At 40.3% G+C, this 22,222-nt stretch overlaps 1 protein-coding gene across 2 annotated transcripts in view; it reads left to right on the top strand.

The window, feature by feature from the left end:
• MTMR10 (myotubularin related protein 10) overlaps positions 1-22,222 on the top strand; it is a 63,520-nt gene that overhangs the window by 21,570 nt on the left and 19,728 nt on the right. For both annotated transcript variants that reach the window (XM_075897712.2, XM_075897713.2), the window contains exons 3-6: positions 2,320-2,456; positions 5,200-5,272; positions 7,539-7,681; positions 19,219-19,309. In XM_075897712.2, coding sequence (XP_075753827.2) covers positions 2,320-2,456; positions 5,200-5,272; positions 7,539-7,681; positions 19,219-19,309 — 444 coding nt within the window. The remainder of the gene's footprint in view (positions 1-2,319; positions 2,457-5,199; positions 5,273-7,538; positions 7,682-19,218; positions 19,310-22,222) is intronic.

Below are 22,222 nucleotides of genomic sequence, written 5' to 3'. Positions count from 1 at the left end.
TGAACAGTCTCTGATATTAATAGTTGTGGGATTTAGGGCATGGTGATGTAATAACACGATAGATCAGTTACATCATTTCTCATGGGTCTCCTTAAACAGTAGCTGCATGTTGTGTCCAAGATGCTATGAAGTAAAGTTAAATTGCATATGCTTTTTTGGAATGTTTACCAGAATCCCAGAAATGTGTAATTCTCTAAAGCTGTATGTTTTCAAATAGCTAGATTAATGACGACGAAGCATTGGCCTTTTGTGTTATCTTTGTGAATCATGTATTTAATTTGGGTAGATTTTTATTACTTGAATACACTTCATATATAATGGGTGGTAACCATATAATTTGCTCTGTTTTCCTGACCAAGTTTATACAGATTGGTCTCTTGTCTCTTGGGATAACTCTTTGACTGTTCAAGTCACATGGATGTGTTGACTGCTGTTCCGTGTCTGGAACAGCTTGTGACTGTTTACTGGAAAAAGAAGCAGCTACATTGTAAAAACACTCAGAGTAATATCTCTGAATAGCTTAATAATGGACATTTAAAGAAATTCCAGCATAAAGGTTTGGGATTAGGGATGTAAAAGACTAACTGGTTACCCGGTAAGCATGATTAGCCTTACCTGCATGCTTACTGGGTAACTGGTTAACCAGAGGGCTCTGCTGGCAAGAGCAGTTCCCCCCTTGCCTATGGTGACCCAGCCAGCTTAACTCTGGCTGCAGCAGGTCAGTTAGGGCTAAAGCAGCCCCCACCACCAATGGTGGTAGTTAACCAGTTAAACAACTCTTTCAACCAGTTAACCAATGTAGGCAGTTTTTACATCCCTGTTTGGGATTTTGCTATTAAAACATACAGAATGACACTAAGGCCCTTGATAAAAAGGTCCATTAATAAGAGTGGAACAATAAGCTGACCTTCTGACTGAGCTGCTTCAGAAAAGAACATGTTTACAGTGTTGAATAACAAGAAAATTATAAAACAGAAGCCTGAAAACTGTAAGGAATGAATATGGTATTTAAAAAAAAAAATCCATTTGACAGAACAGTAAAGGAATGCCATACTGAACCATTTTAGCAGATACTAATAATCAGCCATTCAGAATTGTATATTTCTTTGAGCATTAAGGGAAATTGTGTATTCAGTTCTGAGCACCACATTGTTACATTGGGTGTGGTCAGAGAAGAGCAACTAAACTGTCAAGACCCTGGAAAGATTCACTTATGAGGAAAGAGCAACAATATTTGTTTGAAGACGGGGGGTGTGACAGGGACCATCATGTAAAGGTTGTTAGCACCAAAGATGGAAAGGAATTGTAATGTGGTGTGTGAAGGAGTCCCTCATAAGGCGTCCGCTCCCCTTTCACCTTCTCCACGATGTGACCCTAGCGATGGGGCTTACTTGGATTCTCAGCAGTGCACCACTCCTGAGCGGTGTGTGAGGGGACCTGGGTCCTCCCTCTCTCCAGGTCCCAGCCCAGAGCCTTAAGCTGGGGGTGTCTCCTCCCCCCACCTGACAGGCGGGGCTAACCGCCTAAACTCCCCAGTCCGCAAGCAAGACGACTCCTGCCCTCCCTGGGCTACTTCCTCACCCCTGCTCCCTGGTCCTCCCTCAGGCCTCTCTCTCTTGGCCCGGTGACCCCTCACCTGTCTCTGCTCCCATCGCTCCTCCCTACCGAGTCGGCCCCTCCCCCCCATTTTGTAGGCCACCTGCCTTCTCCCTGGTCTGCCTCTAACACACCTGCGCCAGCGTCCCCCGGACTCGCCCCTCCCGCGCATGCGCCGGCGCCTCCTGACCTTGCCTCCAATGCGCATGCGCTGGCGTCCCCTGTGCTAACTCCCAACGCGCATGCACCTAGCCTCGGTGCTCCACAGCCCGTCTTCCATGGTGTTTGCGCAGGCGCCCGCCATGTCTTCAGTGGCCACGGGAGCGTCTTCGCCCTCCTGGCGCGTTCCAGCCGCCACCGCCCTTCTAGGTCCTGCCTCGGGCAGTGCGGGGTTCCTTCACCCCGTCGCACAGTGTTTGGTGGTACTTTATAAGAAAATGTAAAGTATACATTTTGGGCATCATGTAGTTGAAATATCAGGAAAAACCTCTTGACAGAAAAGTGTATTAGGGTATGTCTTCACTGCCACCCTAGTTCGAACTAGGATGACTAATGTAGGCATTCAAACTTGCAAATGAAGCCCGGGATTTAATGCTGCTGTGTCAACGTGCCTATAGTTAGTTTTCTGACCTATCATTTGGGGAACATCTCATCTGAAATCAGATGCAGTATTTCTGTATTTAAGAAGATTTAAATAGTTCTTTTTTTCTGGTTTTGTTGTAGGTGAAATTGTGGTAAATGAAGTCAATTTTGTGAGAAAATGTATTGCAACAGATACAAGTCAGTATGATCTTTGGGGGAAGTTGGTTTGCAGTAACTTCAAGATTTCGTTTATTACGGATGATCCCATGCCACTTCAGGTTTGTTTCTCACAATTGATACATCATGATTTATGATAAATATGATTAACAAAATAGATTCAGTTAAACCTCAGTAAATTTCTCAAGTAATTGAGAGATCTAACCTCATTCTATAAAACAACAGAAGATCAAATATGCTTCCTGAATTACTGGCATGCCAGTCCTTAATTTGCCCTTTTGTATCTACAGACTGTAGTTAATATTTTTCACATCATTTGGGCTACTCTTTGTAGGAGGGAACTTTAGGAAATGCTGTTAAGAAGCCAAAGACTACTATTCTGAGAGTTCCAGGTTTTCTTTATGTAGATAGTTCAGCAAAACCTTTAATATGTGCCCAAGTCCTATTAGAGTCAGTGAGGCAGAGGACAAAATACAAGTGATATTATAGTTTCTATAAAGGCAGCAATGTATATAATTAAGGCTGGTTGTTCATAATAACAGAAAAGGGAAAAGTCATAACCTTGGTTTAATTTTTAAACATTTTGGCAAAGAATATTTTAATATAAGATAGGTTGTTAAAAATCATTTACAACTTTTTTTAAAAGTACCGAATTGCCTGCCTGGACATGTATTTAGCTCACAGACTCATAGAATTTAAGGTCATAAGAGACCATTATGATCATCTAGTCTGACCCCCTGCACAATGCAGGCCACAGAATCTCACCCACCCACTGCTAGAATAATCCTCTCACCTATATCTCAGATATTGAAGTCCTTGAAATGATGGTTCAAAGACCCTAAGATGCAGAGAATCCTCCCGCAAGTGACCCGGGCCCCATGCTACAGAGGAAGGTGAAAAACCTCCAGGGCCTCTGCCAATCTACCCTGGAGGAAAATTCCTTCCCAACCCCAGATATGGAGATCAGCTGAACCCTGAGCATGTGGGCAAGACTTACCAACCAGATACCCAGAAAAAAGTTCTCTATAGCAACTCCTATCTTCCCATCATGGGCTTATTTACCACTGATAGTGAAAGGTCAATTAATTGCCAAGATCATGTTACCTCATCAAACCATCCCCTTCATAAACCCATCTAGCTTTATCTTGAAGCCAGATAGGTCTTTTGCCTCCACTACTGCCCTTGGAAGGCTGTTCCAGAACTTCACTCCTCTCATAGTTAGAAACCTTCGCTTAATTTCAAGTCTAAACTTCCTAATAGCCAACTTATGTCCATTTGTTCTTGTGTCAACATTGGTATTGAGCTTAAATAATTCCTCTCCCTCCCTGGCATTTAGCCCTCTAATATGTTTAAAGAGAACAATCATTCCTCCCTCAGCCTTCTTTTGGTTTAAGGTAAACATGCCAAGTTCCTTGAGTCTCCTTTCATAAGACAGGTTTTCCATTCCTCAGATCATCCTAGTGGCCCTTCTTTGTATCTGTTCCAGTTTGAATTCATCCTTCTTAAACGTGGGAGACCAGAACTGCACACACTATTCCAAATGAGGTCTCACCAATGCCTTGTATAACGGCACTAACACCTCCTTATCCCTACTGGAAATACCTCACCTAATGCATCCCAAGACCGTATTAGCCTTTTTCACAGAGATGTCACAATGGCAGCTCATAGTCATCGTGTGATCAACTAGGACTCAAAGGTCTTTCTCCTCTTCCGTTACTTCCAAATGATGCGTCCCCAGCTTATAACTAAAATTCTTGTTATTAATCCCTAAATGCATAACCTTACACGTCTCACTATTAAATTTCATCCTATTACTATTACTCTAATTTACAAGATCATCCAGATCTTCCTGTATGATATCCCGATCTTTTTCTGAATTGGCAATACCTCCCAACTTTGTGTCATCCTCAAACTTTATTAGCACACTCCCATTTTTAGTGCTGAGGTCAGTAATAAAAAGATTAAATAATAATCTTATTATTATACAAAGCATAGCTATGCCAGTGGAAAATACATAGAAGAGTCTTTCTCAGTATTGGCTAGTGGGGTGACAAATGTCATGGCTTTTATGAAAAAGCAAATTTATTGTTTTAATATTTTGTGTGGTGGAAATCATAGCTGTAGTAGCCTTAAAGTTTAGTATTCCATGATATCCAGTATCTTATTTTTGGAAACCATTACTTCAGAGGCATATTACTTTTAAATTAATATATAAAATTACCGTTATATCTCCTTATCAAATATTTGTTGCCTTTCTGCCTCTTCTTTTGCTATTGGTTTTTCTCATTCTTTCCTACAATAATCCACAATCCAGTATTCCAAAAATATTTCGTTCTTCAAGTGGTCGGAGTTTAAGCTAAATTTGTAAACTATAAAAATGTAAACTCCTTTGCATGCTTGTAGCTCCTATACTTGTAAAATAGTATGTGGCAATAGTATCAGATGGCTAATTGCAGCATACATAATTATGTTTTGGGCTCAGAGTATTGGGTTTTTTGTTTTTTTTTAATTTCCAACTTGGAGTCTGTAACTGCTCTGAGGAGGAATCCTACACACTGAATCTATTTTGTTAAATGTGGTGGTATGCTTGAAAAGGAAACTTTGACTTTACTTGTGGAAGATGACATGCATTTTTCATCTGACAGTTGCAGTAATGGTTTTTATCCTAAATTGCAGTCAGTTTAAAGTTGAAATAATTAGAAAATTCAGAGTAACTTTTTTCTATATCAGGTGCTTTGTTTTTATTTGAGAAATAGCTCTCTAAGATGTGTTGTAAAATACCAAGCTAAAAACAAGACTGCTGTAAAGCTTCTGTTGTTAACTATGCGTTTGTCTCTATTCCAGAAATTCCATTATAAAAATCTCCTTCTTGGTGAACATGATGTGCCACTAACATGCATTGAACAAATTGTCACAGGTATGGAAAAGTCATTGGTGAAAAGCTTAAAAGATGAGTTTGTATGAGTCAGTTGCTTTTTATAAAAAAGGCATAGGTTGTGTACAGTTAAGGTTGAATTTCATTTAGTCTTTCTATGAAGTTACAAATTCATTTGCTTTTCTGACTTATGCCTAAATTTAATCTAAAAACTGGGTGAAATTAAAATGAGAAGTTTTGCAAGACTTGCATTAAATGTATTTTAAAAAGAACATGAAAACTATGTGATGTTGCAAATTCTGAACCTTAATTGTTCAAGACACATTACCTTCTTAACAACTGTTGGTTTTTCTGTTTTTATTGAGAATTGTTTTTATATAAAATTGAACAGCTTTTCCACTTAAAATTTTAAAATTGGAAAAAAAATAACCCATGATGGTAAGAATTACAATAGTTTGCAGGTGGTATTTTTACCACAAGCCAATTAGGCCAAACACAACAAAATATGACATTATATTGCAGTTCTGATTTTAAGATGATCTCTTTCTCTAACTTTATAGCAGCTTTTAAACAGCTTCGCAACCTCTGCAGGTGAATTTCTGTCTTCTAACAGAAACTATGGGCAGTGTGTGTGGTGCTCCTGATTTTGAAGTTAATTATGTCAAATTTAATAGTTAAGTTTAAAATTAGAAACTTTTATCCAGTTTTGAAGGACCAGCTTTTAGACTTCAGTGATTCAGCACAAGCTCCCATAGCATTTATTAAGATTTGTCAACATTACGGAAGGAGCATCATTATATTGATACTTCCATCTATTAGCCTTTTGATAACAGTCTCTCTCATTGGACCTTCCCTGTTGTCTCCTTCTGAAATGGTTCCCTCTCTGCTGCAGAAGATTGAATGTTGGTAAACCAACACTGCCATGACAAAATTTTTAATGATCTCTCCACAGACCTTCCAAAAGTCACTATTGATTGGTGGGCCCTGGTATCAGCAAAATGATTTATAAATAATAGAGGACATTTTCCATTATGTTGGTACATTAGTGTTATTTTTCCATTGTATTGAAAAGGTCACAGAAATTATTCTGGGAATTACTGAGTAATTAATCTCTCAAATTATTTTTAAAATCTCTTGCAGATATATCCTGAGGAGATTAATGGATTAGATGGAGAGTTGTAATCTATTTACATGGGAGCAAGCCACTTTCAGCTTGGGCTGCTCTGCTATTGATGATTGTTTTGTCTTTACTTATTTGTCCCAAGGAGATAAAATAATAGATAGTCTCTGTCGTTTGAAATTGGCTTATGATTCCATTAACAGAGGTTGTCTCTGGGAGAAATTTGCAAGGATTGGTGTAGAATCTTCCATAGCTAAATTGTGGACAATATCAAGATAGAGGAGGGGTTTTCCGACTGTGGCTTGAGACCCCAAAGTGGATTGTGACCCAGTTTTGCCATGATTGACTTAGACTTGCTTGGGCCCAGGGCCAAAGCCAAAACAGTTGGGCTTCAGCCCTAAGTGGGGGGGGGGCCCAGATCACTGTCCCCCCTCTGAGGCTGAAGCCCTTGAGCTTTGGCTTTGCTCCCATCTTCCCCACCAAAGGTGGTGGAGCTCGGGCTTTGGTCTCCCGTTTGCGGATCATGGTGTCATGAAATTTGAGAATCCCAGAGATACAGTGAAGGAGGTGAGGTCCTTGGCTTTATTTCTATCAAAAGGGGGATTTTGTCCTCTTTCTTTTTTTAACTGCATTAGGTTGTGGTATGCTTGAAAAGAGGTTCAGTATTTTCTTTCAAAAATTTTGAACAGATTGGTCTCAGTCTTTTTTACCCAGAACTTAGACTTTTATTATTACTCTTGTTGTTAATGAAATGCCTAAAAAGTGATAGAGGCAGAGACTGAGCAAAAAAAAATGTTAAGTGGCAGAGATCACATTGACTAATGAAACATCATTACTAGGATCATATACAATAATTTAGAAAGGACTTTAAGGAGAGGACTCATGATGAACAACGTGGGAGGCAAGATTGGTTGCTGAGAGGTGCTGTATATGAAATCCTTTGTTCATGGAGTATAATTATCCATCCCCAAAGGTCATTTGACATAGGGGAAATGAAAACAAAAGATATAAGTCCTTTTTATTTGGAAAGCTAGACATTTTATCATAATGTGACTCAAAGGAACAGCATCTGTTCTATTCAAGTAATATTTATTTTCACATTGTTGATATCATTTGAATGTAATGGTATTTTTCTTTAAGAGTATGCTCTGTACTTGAGCTTTAACAATTGTTTTTGTTTTGTTTTAGTAAATGACACAAAGAGGAAACAGAAAGTCCTTGGTCCCAACCAGAAACTGAAATTTAATCCTACAGAATTAATTATTTATTGCAAAGATTTTCGTATTGTTCGATTTCGCTTTGATGAAGCAGGCCCTGAAAGTGTAAAAAAGGTATTAAAAACTTGTAATTTTTCCTTAAAATTCCTTATTATGATGTGGTACTGGAAGTGCTGGTTCTAGTATTATGAAATATCTCATTTTGTCTTTTTCAAACTCTTGTTATAGATTAAGCAAGACCAATTCAGTCTCAGCAATTAAAAAGTCCCATTTCATCTTTATCTAAAGCCCAGATATGTATTTGTAATTGTGTTTTATAATAATCTAATTACAGAAAATACTTTCAGGGTGAACTGTGAATCTGTTCTAGTGCAGATGATGTAAATATGCCTAAAATTTATATAACAAATGTTATCTAGTGTATTTTCACTAATACATCAGGAAATATGTACATAGGTATTACGAATGCTTCTGCATTAGAACAGCTGGTGTCTGAAATACGCTCGCTTAAGAGGTGTAGTGCAGCAAGTGTTTATTTTCCCAGTATAAATCAACTTTCATCTGGAAAGCCCTCATTGGAGAGTGAGTAGTTTAGTCTCCTTTCCCATTCTTTCTTTCTTTCGTTCTTTCGTTCTTTCTTTCGTTCTTTCTTTCTGCCGAGGCCCATCATCAGGAGTGTGAATTATAATAGTGATTTATTTTGTGGATACCTGTTCACTAGAACATGGCACTCCTTTACATATGCTACCAGACAGCTTTTGAATATTAATTGTTTTCACCACTGCAAGAGGTCAGATTCATGACCATTACCCAAAGGTGAAAAGAGAGTTACCAATCCACTGCATCAGCAAATCTTAAAGCCTGGTTTTCAGACCTCACATAAAGGCATATTTGTAGATCTGCTTTATATGTTCCCTTTTAAATGTTCACTCATAAATCTATTATGTGTACACATAGCTAAACGTGCATTTAGTCATGTGCATGTGCAAACTGGAAATTTGTGCTACTGTTTTCCAATATGCAGTTGCATTGCGTGCCCCAGTTAAGTGCACTCTTACAGTGCATTAGTGAAGTCCAAATCTGTTCTACTTTAAAAGCTGACAACAGATTTAGGGAGCCAGTATTTTAAAGGTTGCTTTAGAGCTTCCAAAGCTGCAATCAAATTATATATTTGAACCACATATCACACTGTAGAAATTTTGTTACTGCTAAAAATGGAAAATGCTAGATCCTTCCAAGGTGTTGTGGAAAATGCTAACCTAAAGTTACCCAAAAGTTAGAATGCTGAAATTTAAATATACTTTCTGGAATCTGGATAGGCATTTTTGTGACAAATGCTCGGAGTTCCAAATTTGTTAAAAATTCCAAGTAAGTGTTTGAGGTTTAGTAAAGAGTGAACAAGTCCATTCATTGACCCTTCCTGATATATTGGTGCTGGGCTTTTTAAATTCTGGGAACCCTTATGTAGAAAAGAAGTCTGATGTGTAAAAACTGTAACATGCTAAATCCATACAGATTAGATAGTTTATTAGCTGCATTCATATTTTTGGTGTTTAAATAAAAGGGAATTTCCTGATCTGCAAAGTGGTTTGTACTCCTCAAACAAGCAACCTTGACTGTTAGCATACCTCCCAATACCAATGATATAGACTCTCCTCCCCTTCCCCCCTCCCCCCCTGAATTTTTCTGTGGCTCTCTGTGCCTTTTTTTTTTTTTTAAGCTGGAAAATAATTGCAGCTTGTACAAGCAGGATATTCTGTCTAGCATCATCACTTTTACATGCCTCATCAGTTGGCACTAACAAAATAAATCAACCAACCGATTCTTTTAATCAATAAAGAATTGGGAAGGTTGAAATAGCTGCATTTGATTAACAGAAATTCAGTTTACCTAACCATTGCTTCTCATTGACCCATTAGTATTGACTGGTGGAGATATTCGGTATTTTGAATATGCAAATGCTGTGTAAATATAAATTCTTATGAAGGATAGTACTTGTCAGTGTTCTCTCTAAGCTCCCAGCTAGCTGGGAGAGACTCACTGCTTTGTCCTCAGCAGGGAGCTGCTGCTGTCCCTGAAGTAGTAGTGACACCTGCATCCAGGGAGCTCCATGTGTGGAGCCCTGTGCCCCTAGCTGGGCTGGGCTCATTAAGTAGCTGCAGGACTGTGCTACTGCACAGCTTAGAGGGAACACTAGTACTTGTAATCTTGAGTAAACTGCCAAATTTCAGATATAAGAATGTGTTCGCTAGAGGGAGTAGAAAAAAGTCAAAGCAATTCTTAACTTTTTAATTACATGGCCGCTGTGCACGTACATAATTTTGAAGCTCAAACTACATTTCGGTTGTAGAAGCACTTTTCCTTTCTCTGGCAGGTCAAATGACAAGAAATCAACTTTCTAGCAAATGCAGAATGATGAGAACATTTTATGTATTCGGTTTAATCAGAGAAGAAGGGACCTGTGATACCTTGGATCAGATGCTTCTGTCTGTGTTGGCATTTATCTTGCATCTTTCAGATCTATGCTGTGGCATGTTTTGGGGGGGTTTTTTATATGGCCTCTGTTGCTTCCTTACTTACCTCTCAGCATGAATAAGACACTGTTTTATCTATAGGTGAATCTTTGAGATGAACCTAGTCAGCCTTTTTATACCTCCAATTTTGAGGACTCCTTTAATATCACTTCTGCTCATGGATTTAGAACATATCTAAGCTATATTGATTGTGGCTGCAAAACTGTCTATAGCTTGCGAATGCAAAAAGAGAGGGCCACATCTTTAAAAATCTGGGCCTTGTCAAATTTTATTCGGAGAAAATACTGAGTTGAGTTTTCCTAGGTGCAAAGGTGGCATAGTGAATTAAAAGCTAAATAAAGTTCTAGAGGAATCCCGACTTTTCTCTTGGGGAAAAATCAAAATAAGGATGTGTCTGCTATACCATTTTTTTGCCTAATTAGTTTGTGTGCTGCTGCTTGTGCTAGGTTGTAAATTAGTAATGAAACCTATGAGCTGCACAGAATTGTATGTTTATAAATTCCTCCAAGGGCTTGTTGATTGGACAGTTTAATTTAGAAGATGCCTGTTCACATATTAGGTAATAAGATCATAAAGCTTAGCAGTTGTGTTATAGAGCTGTTAATTGGTCAAACTAATTCATCTAAGGACAAGTGTGAGAGATTTATAACCCAAAACGTGGTCCCAGATAGCATTTTTTTCTCTCTTGACAACTGAAAATAATTTTGAAGAAAAGTCACAATTACCCATTGTTATAGGTTCTGTTCCATTTTCTGAGGCAGCCTCCATTTAAAATCAGAAGCCTTCCAGTGTAGTCGTTGTACGGCTGAACTTCAGTGATTTTTTAAAATCGTATCCTCAGCTAGGGTGGCTAGGTGTATGGCTTTCAACTGAACACCTATTTGAAAAGAGATCCCTTCCCATCCAGTGAAAATGAGCATGGGTAGTGGGGGTGGGGAGAGTGGAGTAAGTGGGGAGAGGCCTCCGAAAAGGGCCAGGCAAGAGTATTTGGTTTTGTTTGGTCAGAAAGTTGGCAACCCGACATGACATTTAATTTGGTAAATTTTGCATAACTGAACTTAGCTGTGCAAGTCAGAGCAGATAAATTCCCCTCTCCCATAATAAAAGGAAAAACTATGTAGCACTTTTTTCTTTTTTTCCTTTTGTTTTAGCAAGATCAGACTAACACGGTTACTTCTCTATTACTCCCTCCCATAGTGAGTATGATCTCTTTAGGACAGTGTTCCTCTGAATTGATATCACTTGAAGCTAAACACCTTGAAATATTCAAATGTAGTAAACATAAAAAACACATTCGCTGCTGGAAACTAGGACAATTAAGAGTTGCACTCTGCAACTGAGGCTTAGGCTTATTTTTAAAATAAAGCATTTAGAAAAACTTGAATAGAATTATTTTAAAAACTAGCTTTGAATTCCTATTAACCTTTTCACATATTTGCTGTCTGAAGACCTGATACTTCAAACATCTGTAAAGAAGTGTTACTTGAGTCATGCGAGTACTCCCTTGAAATGAACGTGACTGTTTCTCTGAGTCATTTTGTGTGCCAGTTTTTGCAGGCTGGGGTCCAAAGACTGTGATCTGTCCTATGGAGAGTTTTGAGAGGAGGAAGAAGGGGAATAGGTTGTAGTAAAAAAGCTATTTGTTCGTATTCCAGCAGGTATGAGACATTTGGGAATTGACAGTACTGATCTGTGTCTAAAATGAAAAAAAAAAATACGTTTGAAGCCTAGTATAACCAATAGAGGGGACATCCGGATTTAGTTGAGTATTTTGCTGTGTCCATAAACAAATATGCTTTATTAATGGTATTGATACAACTTTAAAAGCTAATTTTTCTGATTTCCCCATGCCCAAACTGCTCAGAAAAATTTGACCTCCAGATGCCAGAAGATTTGAAATTTCAGGAGGATTAATTTATTTGGGGGCAAATTATTATGAAGGGATTTGAAAATCATGATTAAAATAAGAAGCTAGCTTCATTCTGAACTTGGAACAGCAGATGACAAGCTTCTTAAATGCTCCCTTGCACTCTTAAGTCTTAAGTTACATGCCCATTTGAGGGGGGTATAATATCCAGAAGGATATAGATAGCTGTTGGGCTAGTGAATCATGGGGAAATCTCCAGACTCATCTTTATTATACAGTTTGATTCAGCTGTTTTGCCCTAAAATTAAAGCCAAGGAGCCTCCAAGGAAGGAAAACCAGATGGGTGTGGGAGGAAGGGGAAGTTGGAGTGAGGGTTGTGAAAGGCTTAAGCCTGGAAACTTGAAAAGAGAAGTAATGGCTATTTTTACAATTGAATGAAATGAAGAATTTTTAATTTAAATTCAATTTAAACGTGGCAATCATCAGGAAGAAGGGCTATCCTCTGGCCATTATGGCATCTTGTTACAAATTCAATTTAAAATGTTTGAAATCTTAAGGACTGAGATTATAGTTAAACCTGTGCAGTCAATACAATGTATCACTTTATTTTGATTCTTAGTATTTCATGCAATAGCATTAAAGCGTTATTAAAAATCAGTCTGTTTTCCTAATTATACAATGGGCCAATTTCAGAACTGCCAAATAAGACTGATCAGGGATGCTTCATTGTGGGATATTTTCATTTCTTTGGTGGCTGCAAGATTTTGCCCTTGGCATGTTGCCTGACAGTGCATGTGGGACTTGGCAAAACAACAGAGTGGTGCACGCCCTGTAGTATTTTACTGCCTAAAAATATATCCGCGATTTCTCAGTGTTTCTGGTCTCCCAACACCCACATCCCCATTTCTCTGAGAAGCCTTTTTTAAAATGTGTGGCGTGTACGAGATCTATATTGCATATGCAGACAAACTAAACAGGGAGAAAGAGGAAAAAGTAATCCATGCTGATTCCTTATTCCTGTCCAATCAAAACCAGCTCTCTTCCCCTCCCCCCCCCCCCCCCCAAAAAAAAAGTTTTAAATATATTTTAGAGGTAGCCAGGGGAGGGAAGATACTTTTGTGTTTTCCTTTGTCACCTTCTGTATACAGTATTGCAGAGATCCAACATTTCTTAACTTTTCAAGCCCTAGCATTATCCTCTTCAAGTTCTTTATTTTTCATCTTGAATGCCTTTAAATAAGCTATTTAAGCAGCATTTTTACTGCCTTAATTTTGTCCTCTGCTGCTTGTTCTAGCATCTCTTGATATGCGTCAGACAGTTCATAGCCAGTGGGCTTGCATGACTGGCTCACAAAAGAGCACATTCTAATTGTTTGTTGCACAAATCACAAAATTAATTATCTGACAGGATCACTAAAGGGATGGTCTTTGGGAATCTCCCAGGCATGTATGTCTTTAGAATCTTTGGCAGCATGGGCCCCTGGAGTGGTTTCTCAAAATGGAACTCTGTTAATTAAATGTTTTAAAATATAAAATCTTTATTTTAGTAGAAAATACTGTGCAATTCAATAACTAGCATGCCTGCATAAACAGAGATTCTGAAATGAAAAATAAATCACAACTTAATCTTCAGTGTGTAGAACTAGCTATACTCTTACCTATTAGCTATGCTATCTGGATTGTTGCACACAAATTAAATAGATGCTGTATAGGCCTGTATGGGTGAGTCCACACTGCAATAAAACAGATGGCTCAGGCTGCAGGGCTAAAAAATAGCAGTGTCAACATCCAGTCATGGGCTGGGACCATCTCCCCTCGCAGGTTTCAAGAGCCCAGATCCAACATCTGCACTGAAATTGTATAGCTCTGCAGACCGAACCCCAGGAACTCTCGTGGGTGTCTGATTGCAATGTAGACATATCCTTTGAGTTACTACAAAGTAGACGAAAACTTGTAGCATTTGAAATTGGATTGAGCCTGGCAAAAGAGCTATGGACAATTTTCTGAGGCTACAACACTAAGAGCTAGTGGTGTGATTCCTTGTCACATGGATGTTGTCATGCTAGTTCTCATCAGATAGAGGCAGCAAGGAGCAGGAAGAAGCAACTAGTGGAGTAGTGACTCAACTGCCTGATAAGCCTAGGTTTATCGGATAGCTGACTACTCGACTAGTTGCTTACATCCCTAGCTTACACATCTCAAATCTTTCAATTTTCTTTGCCATTCATCAAAGCTGGTGTGATTCGGCTTTAGGGAAAGATTGAGGAAAGAAATCATTCTGCATATTTTATTCATTTATTTTTATTTCTGTACCTAAGCAATGTCTGAATAACATGGATGGACAACAAGCTTGAGCATTGTAGTACCAAATTAGCACAGTCTCATCCTCAGATCTGGATTGCTCCCTGTTGTATGGGTGCTTCCTGCCTTCTACTCTGACCAGCAGTCAAGCATGTGGAATTACCTGGGGGCAGAGAAAGGGACAGAGTAGACAAGGAGGTGCCGCTTTTACTCAAAGCAGCCCAGCACCTGGGAGGGTTTCTTGAGGGGTGAAAGGGTGGAGGGAACAGGGAGCTTCCCCCACTTTTATTCAAAAGCAGCCTAGCATATGGCGCTGCCCGGGAGGGGAGTAGAGAAGGTGTCGCTTCTGTTTGCAAACACACTGGCTACCGATCTTGGCCTAATGTCCTTTAAATAATTAACCAAAACATCTGGGCTTATTGGTTAATCCAAACGACTTCATGCACCCCCCTTGGTGCGTCTATATCAGAGGTAGCAAGGGAGTGGAGGGGAAGGAAGCCAGTGCCCATGGATCCCACAAAGCCACCTGTTTCCCTCCTCCCCATGCTGCTGCCTCTCTATTAGAGGCTCAGGGAAAGGGGTGGATGCAGGAATCAGGACGAGAGGTGGGAGGGCTCAGCACAGGCATTGTGGGCGGCCACTGGCTGTTCCCCTATGGCCGATCTCAGACGGCAGGGGCCACATGGCTGCTCTGGGCACTTGCTGCCTCCTGTGGTCATTTTTTAATATGACTGTCCCTGCTGCCACACCCCTCCCTTTGTTTGATGAGAAACAATTGCATTCACATCCCATTTTCCTGGCACAACCAACTATGACCTTCTTTTAAGTCATAAGAGGAAGCTTCATACCAAATTTGGTGGTCCTAGCTCTTACCGTTTAGAACTGTGATGTCCAACCAGTTCTGAAGCACACACTCAACTGGCCAAATAACCACATGTGGCTAGTTGCTAGCATGTTGGACACCAGACTTAGGAGTTCTTCTACAAATGGACTCGTAGAAGGGTGGACACAGACAGACACAGACATACAAACTTTCTCAAATATATAGTACAGGCAGTCCCCGGGTTACGTACAAGATAGGGACTGTAGGTTTGTTCTTAAGTGGAATCTGTATGTAAGTCGGAACTGGCATCCAGATTCAGCTGCTGCTGAAACTGATCAGTTTCAACAGCGGCTGAATCTGGACACCAGTTCCGACTTACATACAGATTCAACTTAAGAACCCCAGGCGTCCCCAAGTCAGCTGCTGCTGGAACTGATCAGCAGCTGATTCCACGAAGCCCGGGGCTGAGCAACTCTGCCTCGGGCTTCCTGTAGTCAGCCGCTGGTCAGTTTCAGCAGCGGCTGACTTGGGGACGCCTGGGGCAGAGCAGCTCGGGTGCTGCTGGGTTGGTCCAGTAGCGCGGCTGCTCCTCGGCGCTACTGGACCAACCCAGCAGCACCCCAGCTGCTCTGCCCCAGGAGTCCTGATTCAGCCACTGCTGAAACTGATCAGCAGCGGCTGAATCAGGACTCCTGGGGCAGAGCAGCTGGGGTGCTGCCGGGTTGGTCCAGTAGCGCCAAGGAGCGGTGCTGCGGGACCAACCGGCAGCACCCCCCCGCTCTACCACAGGCCCCGGGCTTTGCTCCACGTCTCCCTGGTCTGCTGGTGGGGGGGCACTAGCTGCGTCGTTGTCCTCCGCCCCCCCCCCCCCCCCCCAGCAGACCAGGGAGACGCTGAGCAAAGCGGCGGAGGACCCGGGGCCGGACCCGCGACGCTTCCAGATCAGCGCCGCGGGTCCGGCCCGGGTCCTCCGCTGCTTTGCTCCCCGTCTCCCTGGTCTGCTGGCTCCCCCAGCAGACCAGGGAGACGGGGAGCAGCTTTTCTCGCCCCGAAGGAGGCGGGCGGCGGGACCAGGTGTCCCGCCGCTCCAGTCCTCCGGGGCAAGAAAATCCCCGTTCTTAACTGCGGATCCGACCTATGTCGGATCCGCGTAACTCGGGGACTGCCTGTAGGTGTATATTGGGGTCAAGAGGGTGTTTATTTCACTATGCCAAGAGAACATTTGCAAATATGGAACATTAATAAACTATATTTATGGAACATGATTTAGTTCTTGTTACATGTCTTTCCATTGGCAAAGCTCTTCCTTGAGTGGACAGTTGCAGTGCCAAGACTGTCCCGTACCTGAGACTGCAACCATAAAAGCCAGTGGTGTGGCCTGGGGAGTTGAATGACTACACAACCAGGGGAGGTGCTTGTCTGGTACATGCCTCCAGCAGCTTCCTTTAGATCTTAAAATAGAGCTACTAGAAACCTGGTACAGAGGGTTGCAGTGCAAACATCACCTGCATTTCCAAAATGTGGAATTGCTCTTGGGGAACTGCTAGTCCAGGGAGATGCAATTTGCAAGCATGAGCACTAATAGAGGCAATTAAGTCCATTATTTTTACTTTTTAATCAGTGATTTCTCCTACAAACAAAAACTGTTCTGGTTTTTGAATAATGTTTCTAAATATCTTTGCTTTTGTGCAATTCAGTTGGCAAAAATACTGAATGTTTATCAGTTTGGCACAAGAATACTTACTGTAAAACATCTTTGTTCTCCAGTTTGTGCTTTCAGATTCTTACAGCTTTCTGCTGAGCACTGTGGAATTTGCTTGTCTTTAAAGTCCCAGACAATAGCGCTACTATATGGAATTGCATAGCCAGGAATAAATAGAGTACGATTGTGACTTTAGTGCTTGTCAGCAAATAAAATGTTCCTTGATAGGCTGTTAATTTCAGAATAAAATGTTAAAATTTACATGGAAGAAAGAAAGGCCATGCCTCTAAACCCGTGGTGTCCAACCAGTTCTGAATTATAGCGAACTAGCCACACTAAACTAGCCGAACGTGGCTAGCATGCTGGACACCATGGCTCTGTACTATGATCAGCACAAGGCGATTTGTTTCATTGGGGGTCCATATTGATACAGCAGTCCACCTTGTCAGATCATATTACAGAATCAGAGCCTGAATTGGCAGTTGTTGTCTTGTATGTTCCAGTTGTTTGCTTCACTGTATATGAAAACCTCATTAAATATTGTGACAACTTGCCCCCCTTGGGACACCACATGATGTGCTGAGATACCACGAAATCTGCCTGTTGTGGCCTGGACACCCTTTCTGCCTGTCTTGTGGAGCCAGGCTATTAAGCTTCCTCTAGGGAGCACATAGGGCTGCACCCAAATGCAGAACCACAGAGACTGAGATCAACTCTGGAGAGACTCCTCTTAAGGGACTTGCTCTAGCACTCGGGTGTCCATCCCCCTTGGAGTGCAGACGCAAAGTATGTTGTGAAATCTGCCTCTTCCCTTAGTGTGGATGAAGGTACGCACAGTCTGCTCCCCCTTCCCCATTATGGATTGTACAAACGGGATTCTGTTATAAACAAGAACTACGTTTATTGACTATAAAAGGTGGATTTTAAGGGCTTTGCTTCATTCCTAAGATTTGGCCTTTACTGTTTACTTCTGTCCATTCTGATCAAAAGGAAAACAGTTTGTTTTATCCATGTTGGGTACCAAGTTTTGGAGCTAAAGAATGAAAGAGATAAATTACAATTGAAATTTAGGGCCTGCTCCTGGATGCTTAGAACTTTCTCAACTTATATGAAAATTCCCCTTGAGTTCATTGGTACTATTCATGTGTAAACACAAATACTTGTATTTTGTGTTTTGAATTGTGTGTAGCCTTAACTTAGTAAGCGTCCTGCCTTCTGTCACATTAACTTCTGATGTTGTAGAAACAACTTTTTATGCTGCGGTGTTGAGGAAATAATTGTTCTACAGTTTTGATGCTCTGAAGTAGTACCCATCTTAGGGCAGGGGAAGTGACTCAGCACGGTGTATTCTAATCACTCTCTTGTTCTTAGAAAACATGTTGGGACGCGCTGGCAGTCTTATATGGTAAAGCAGGTGTTTCCTTGTCTGATTAAATCGCATTCTGCTAGAGGTGGAATTTCTAAGGGCAAGACCCAAAGTTATCATTAGGCTGAAATCTAGCTCTCATTATTTTCAAGACCACATAGGGAATGAGAGAGACATCATTTACTGATCTATCAAACTAACTATAAATCCTCTTGTCTGGTCTAAATAATACAATACCTTGATTTTTTTCAGAGAGGTTGAAATTGTGAGTTTATGGGAAACTTGAAGTGTTTAGCACGTGTGAAAAACAAAACAAGTAATTAGGAAGAAGAGCACCCACATCATAATGGAGATTTGGCCATTCCTTATTCCTTGATAATTCCTTTACTTCTTCTCCAAAAGCCTTGGAGTCATCTGTCCCTTGCATCAATTAATGGGATTTATTTTGCTGCAGTGTTGACATAACTCCGGCAGGCGTTAGAAGTAATAATGGGAGGCTGCTGTTTGAAGAAATAATGTGAGGGTTGGGTTCTGATATGCAAGACTTTTGTATTTATTTTCTTTTTTTATTGTATTTGTGTTTTTGTAGTGTCTAAGGATCAACCAAGAGTGGAACCCCATTGTGCTCCTTTCTCTCCTGTTTGGACATAGAAATTCCAGCAGAGTAGCTCACATCCAATGTGTTGTTGTCTATATAGAGAATTTGGAGGGGGGGGGGGGGAGTCCTACAGCTGGCTAACCTTTCTGCTAAAAATTAAATCAGTCTAACTTTGAGGCAGTATTGGTGGAAGGTCCAAAATTCACCTGTCTTGGCTGATAAATCACTTTCCAGCAAATTAGCCAATTTAACCAAATACCAAAATATATCATGTCTGTCTTTTGGGTCAAATCTTGAAATACGTCAGACTGGTTTTTTAAATTTGCCTTCTGTTATATGGTTACAGTGCCATCATTCCTGGTAATCAATCCTTTTCTTCCACAGATATTTTGATTGTTACACTAGAATACTTTTATATTCAATAATTCTGAACAGTAAAAAAAAATAATTTTTTTTTCTAGGTGTGCCTTGCAATAGCACATTATTCCCAGCCAACAGATCTTCAGCTCCTCTTTGCATTTGAATTTGTTGGGGAAAAGTATCATAATCCAGGTAACCATGTAAATATTTGTCCATTCTTTAGTATGTGCATGAGTTCTAATATTAATAAGGTTGCTTACTTTTAGCCAAAAGCAATGACAAGAGTGTTTTGAAGTTTGCCCTGGAAGATGACTTACATTGATTTACAATGTACCTGAGCATTCCTTACTTTCTGTGTATAAATTAATCAGTGAGATGGTAATTTATTATCAGAAACAAAACAATCTTATCTTTATTCAAAACAAAACTATCCGTACTAGCATGAGTGCCATTATCTCCCATTCCACCCTTGAATCATTCTAGTATGCATCTATATTGATACTCTGGGCACCTAGATAATCCCCCTTCAGGCAGGTTTGTTCACCTGCCCTTCTGTCGGGAATAAGTGTCTCTTCTGGTGGTATTGCAGGAGGATTTGTGCAACTTGGGACTCCATACCTCCTTTCCTAGAGGCTTACTAGGTATAGCCTCCCACTCAAATCTTCTACCACCCCTGCTGAGTTGGAGCACACCCTCTGCTCAAGGCCAGTCTCCAACTGAATCTTGTCAGTTAGGTAAGCTTGGAAAAGATGCCTTTGGAACTTGGTTTTTAGTTTAACACTGCAAAGTCTTTGCTTAGTGCTCCCCAGCCAATACACAGCTAACAGCTACAAATTCCATCACAATAAGCCTGCAAAAATGGAAAGTGCTGTAGATGTGTTTCAGTTGCATTGAAACTTTTATTTACTCTGCCATTTGCAGTCACAACAAATGAACAGCCTACTACAGAAGAATGTTGTGAAATTACAGCTCCAAATTTTCAAGCATGTTTAAAAGATGCTTATTTCTGTATGTGCCTGCATTGAGTCCAGTGTGCATGCACAAATATGTCAAAGGTCCTAGTTGTAGATACTTGAAAATGGGCAATTTATATGAAAAGGGACTTAATTAAGGTCCAATTTCTTCCTCCAGCTTCTTAGTGCAATAGTTAGCAAGTTTGGGAAGTGTAGAGACAGAGACAGACGGACAAAATGCTGGGTCCACTACCGCCTCCATAGAGCTGCTTTTTTACTCCATCCAGCAAGTATCCATGTGCCACATGGGAAAGGAAGAGACCAGTGGAAGAGCTGTACAAAAGGGGTAAAACCTGCAGTGTGTGAATGTTGCTCCTTTAGAGTTAGATTGAACCAGAGACAGTGATCTTGCTGCACGGAAGTGGTGGCTGGTTAGGGGGGGAAATCCCACTGTATAGCAAGGTGTGGTCATGGCAGGGATTCTTTAGCGCTCTGGTCCCTTCTCTAGCACTGCATTCTACCCACTCAGTACTCCTGCCAGTCCCATGAACTGTGGAAGCTGCAGTATTTGTCCATTTATTTCTTCCTTTTCACTGTGCTTTTGCATGGAAGAACATGGCGTTGCGTTTTCTTCCCAGTGCCTTTTTACCCCAAGTATTGATAGTATTAGTAATTCCTATTGTGAAAAAACAGCAGAAAAAATCCACCACTGAGAATTTTTTTTTCCAACTTCCCTGAAAGAGGGAGGGAGAAGCAAATTATTGCATGCATATATACTTCACTATTCTGAATTCAGATAAAAGTTGAAGTTCCCCTAATTCCCTTCCCAAACCTCCCTTCCCCCTGGAAAAAAAATATTTGGAGTAAAGGGCCAGATTCCTAAATGCATTAGCAGGATAGGTGCCCAACTCTTAAGAGATTTTTGAAAATCTCAGTAACTGGTTATGCTGGGACACCTAAAATTACCTTTGAAAATCTGGTAATTACACCTAATTACCTTTGAAAATTTGATTTCAGATCTTTTGCAGGATTCCCAATGTTTTATGTTTTGTCTTTAATGCATGAATGAATATAGAGATTTTAAAAATATTGGACTAATAGAACTGGCTTAACATTTTGGTAAACTTCCTAGCAGGGTTTTGTCGTTGCACATCAGTACCTAGCCTGCTCTTCCGCTTCTGGGACCACTGGACGGAGACTCTCACTCCTGCTATAAATCTATGCAATATGATTTTTGTGATGTGCACAGATGATAAAATGAGATTATCAAATTAAACTTCATTTGTGACCTACTCTGAAACTAGATCAGATCTGCAGGACTTGTCCATGTCCTATTTATTTTATAATATACTTAGGAAATAAAGTGGAAGCATAAACAAATTATCTGGGCATCAGCATTATTTTTATGATGAGCGAAATTTAAAGAGGCTGCTTTCTTGAATTTAACTTTTTCCATGTTAAATTCTAATGTAAATATCTTTAAACCAGCTGGAAACCAACAAAAAAGAAAACAATTAAATTATCTTTTGAGGTGCCATTTCTCCAGGGTATAATCTCTATTTCTCCCCTCTCTTACTGTGGTGATTGTTACACTGGAAATTTGTATTTACGTAGGTAATAGGAGATGTGATAAAGGATTGAAGCTTTGCCCCATTTAAATAACTGTATACTGGGTGGTGTTTGGAGCATTAATACCATGTCTACTCTGATTTTTTATATAGGTTTATTTTGGAAAGCATAAAACGAGAGTGTGCTTCAGTACCACTGAAAAGATTAAATTGTTGGTCTATAAACAGCAGGTGAAGATTTATAGGGGCAATGATATGGCCATAATCCTGCCATCTGACCTGCTTGTACAGAGCCTTATGTCCTTGCAGACTCCCACTGTCAGCAAAAGAGGCTTCACACATGGATCGTGTTTTAAGACTGCGGCTAAATTTCTGTAATTTGTTTACTGTTAAAATAAAATTAACTCAAAGTTTCACAAAACAAAATGTACTATAATTCCACTTAGCATGGTTAACCATCTTTGTACCATATAACGAGAGAACAGCTGAGTTTAACTGAGTATTTTAGCCTAGTCTTTGTATTAATACAAAAAAAAAAGCCTTTCCCACCTCTTCTATCTGTATGTAATAGTTTGCCTAGAAAG

Source organism: Pelodiscus sinensis, chromosome 14 (genome assembly GCF_052426305.1).
Source record: "Pelodiscus sinensis isolate ZL-2025 chromosome 14, ASM5242630v1, whole genome shotgun sequence".
Lineage (NCBI taxonomy): Eukaryota > Metazoa > Chordata > Testudines > Trionychidae > Pelodiscus > Pelodiscus sinensis.
The sequence above is the reverse complement of the archived record's forward strand: the minus strand, read 5'-3'. Positions and strand labels throughout refer to the sequence as shown.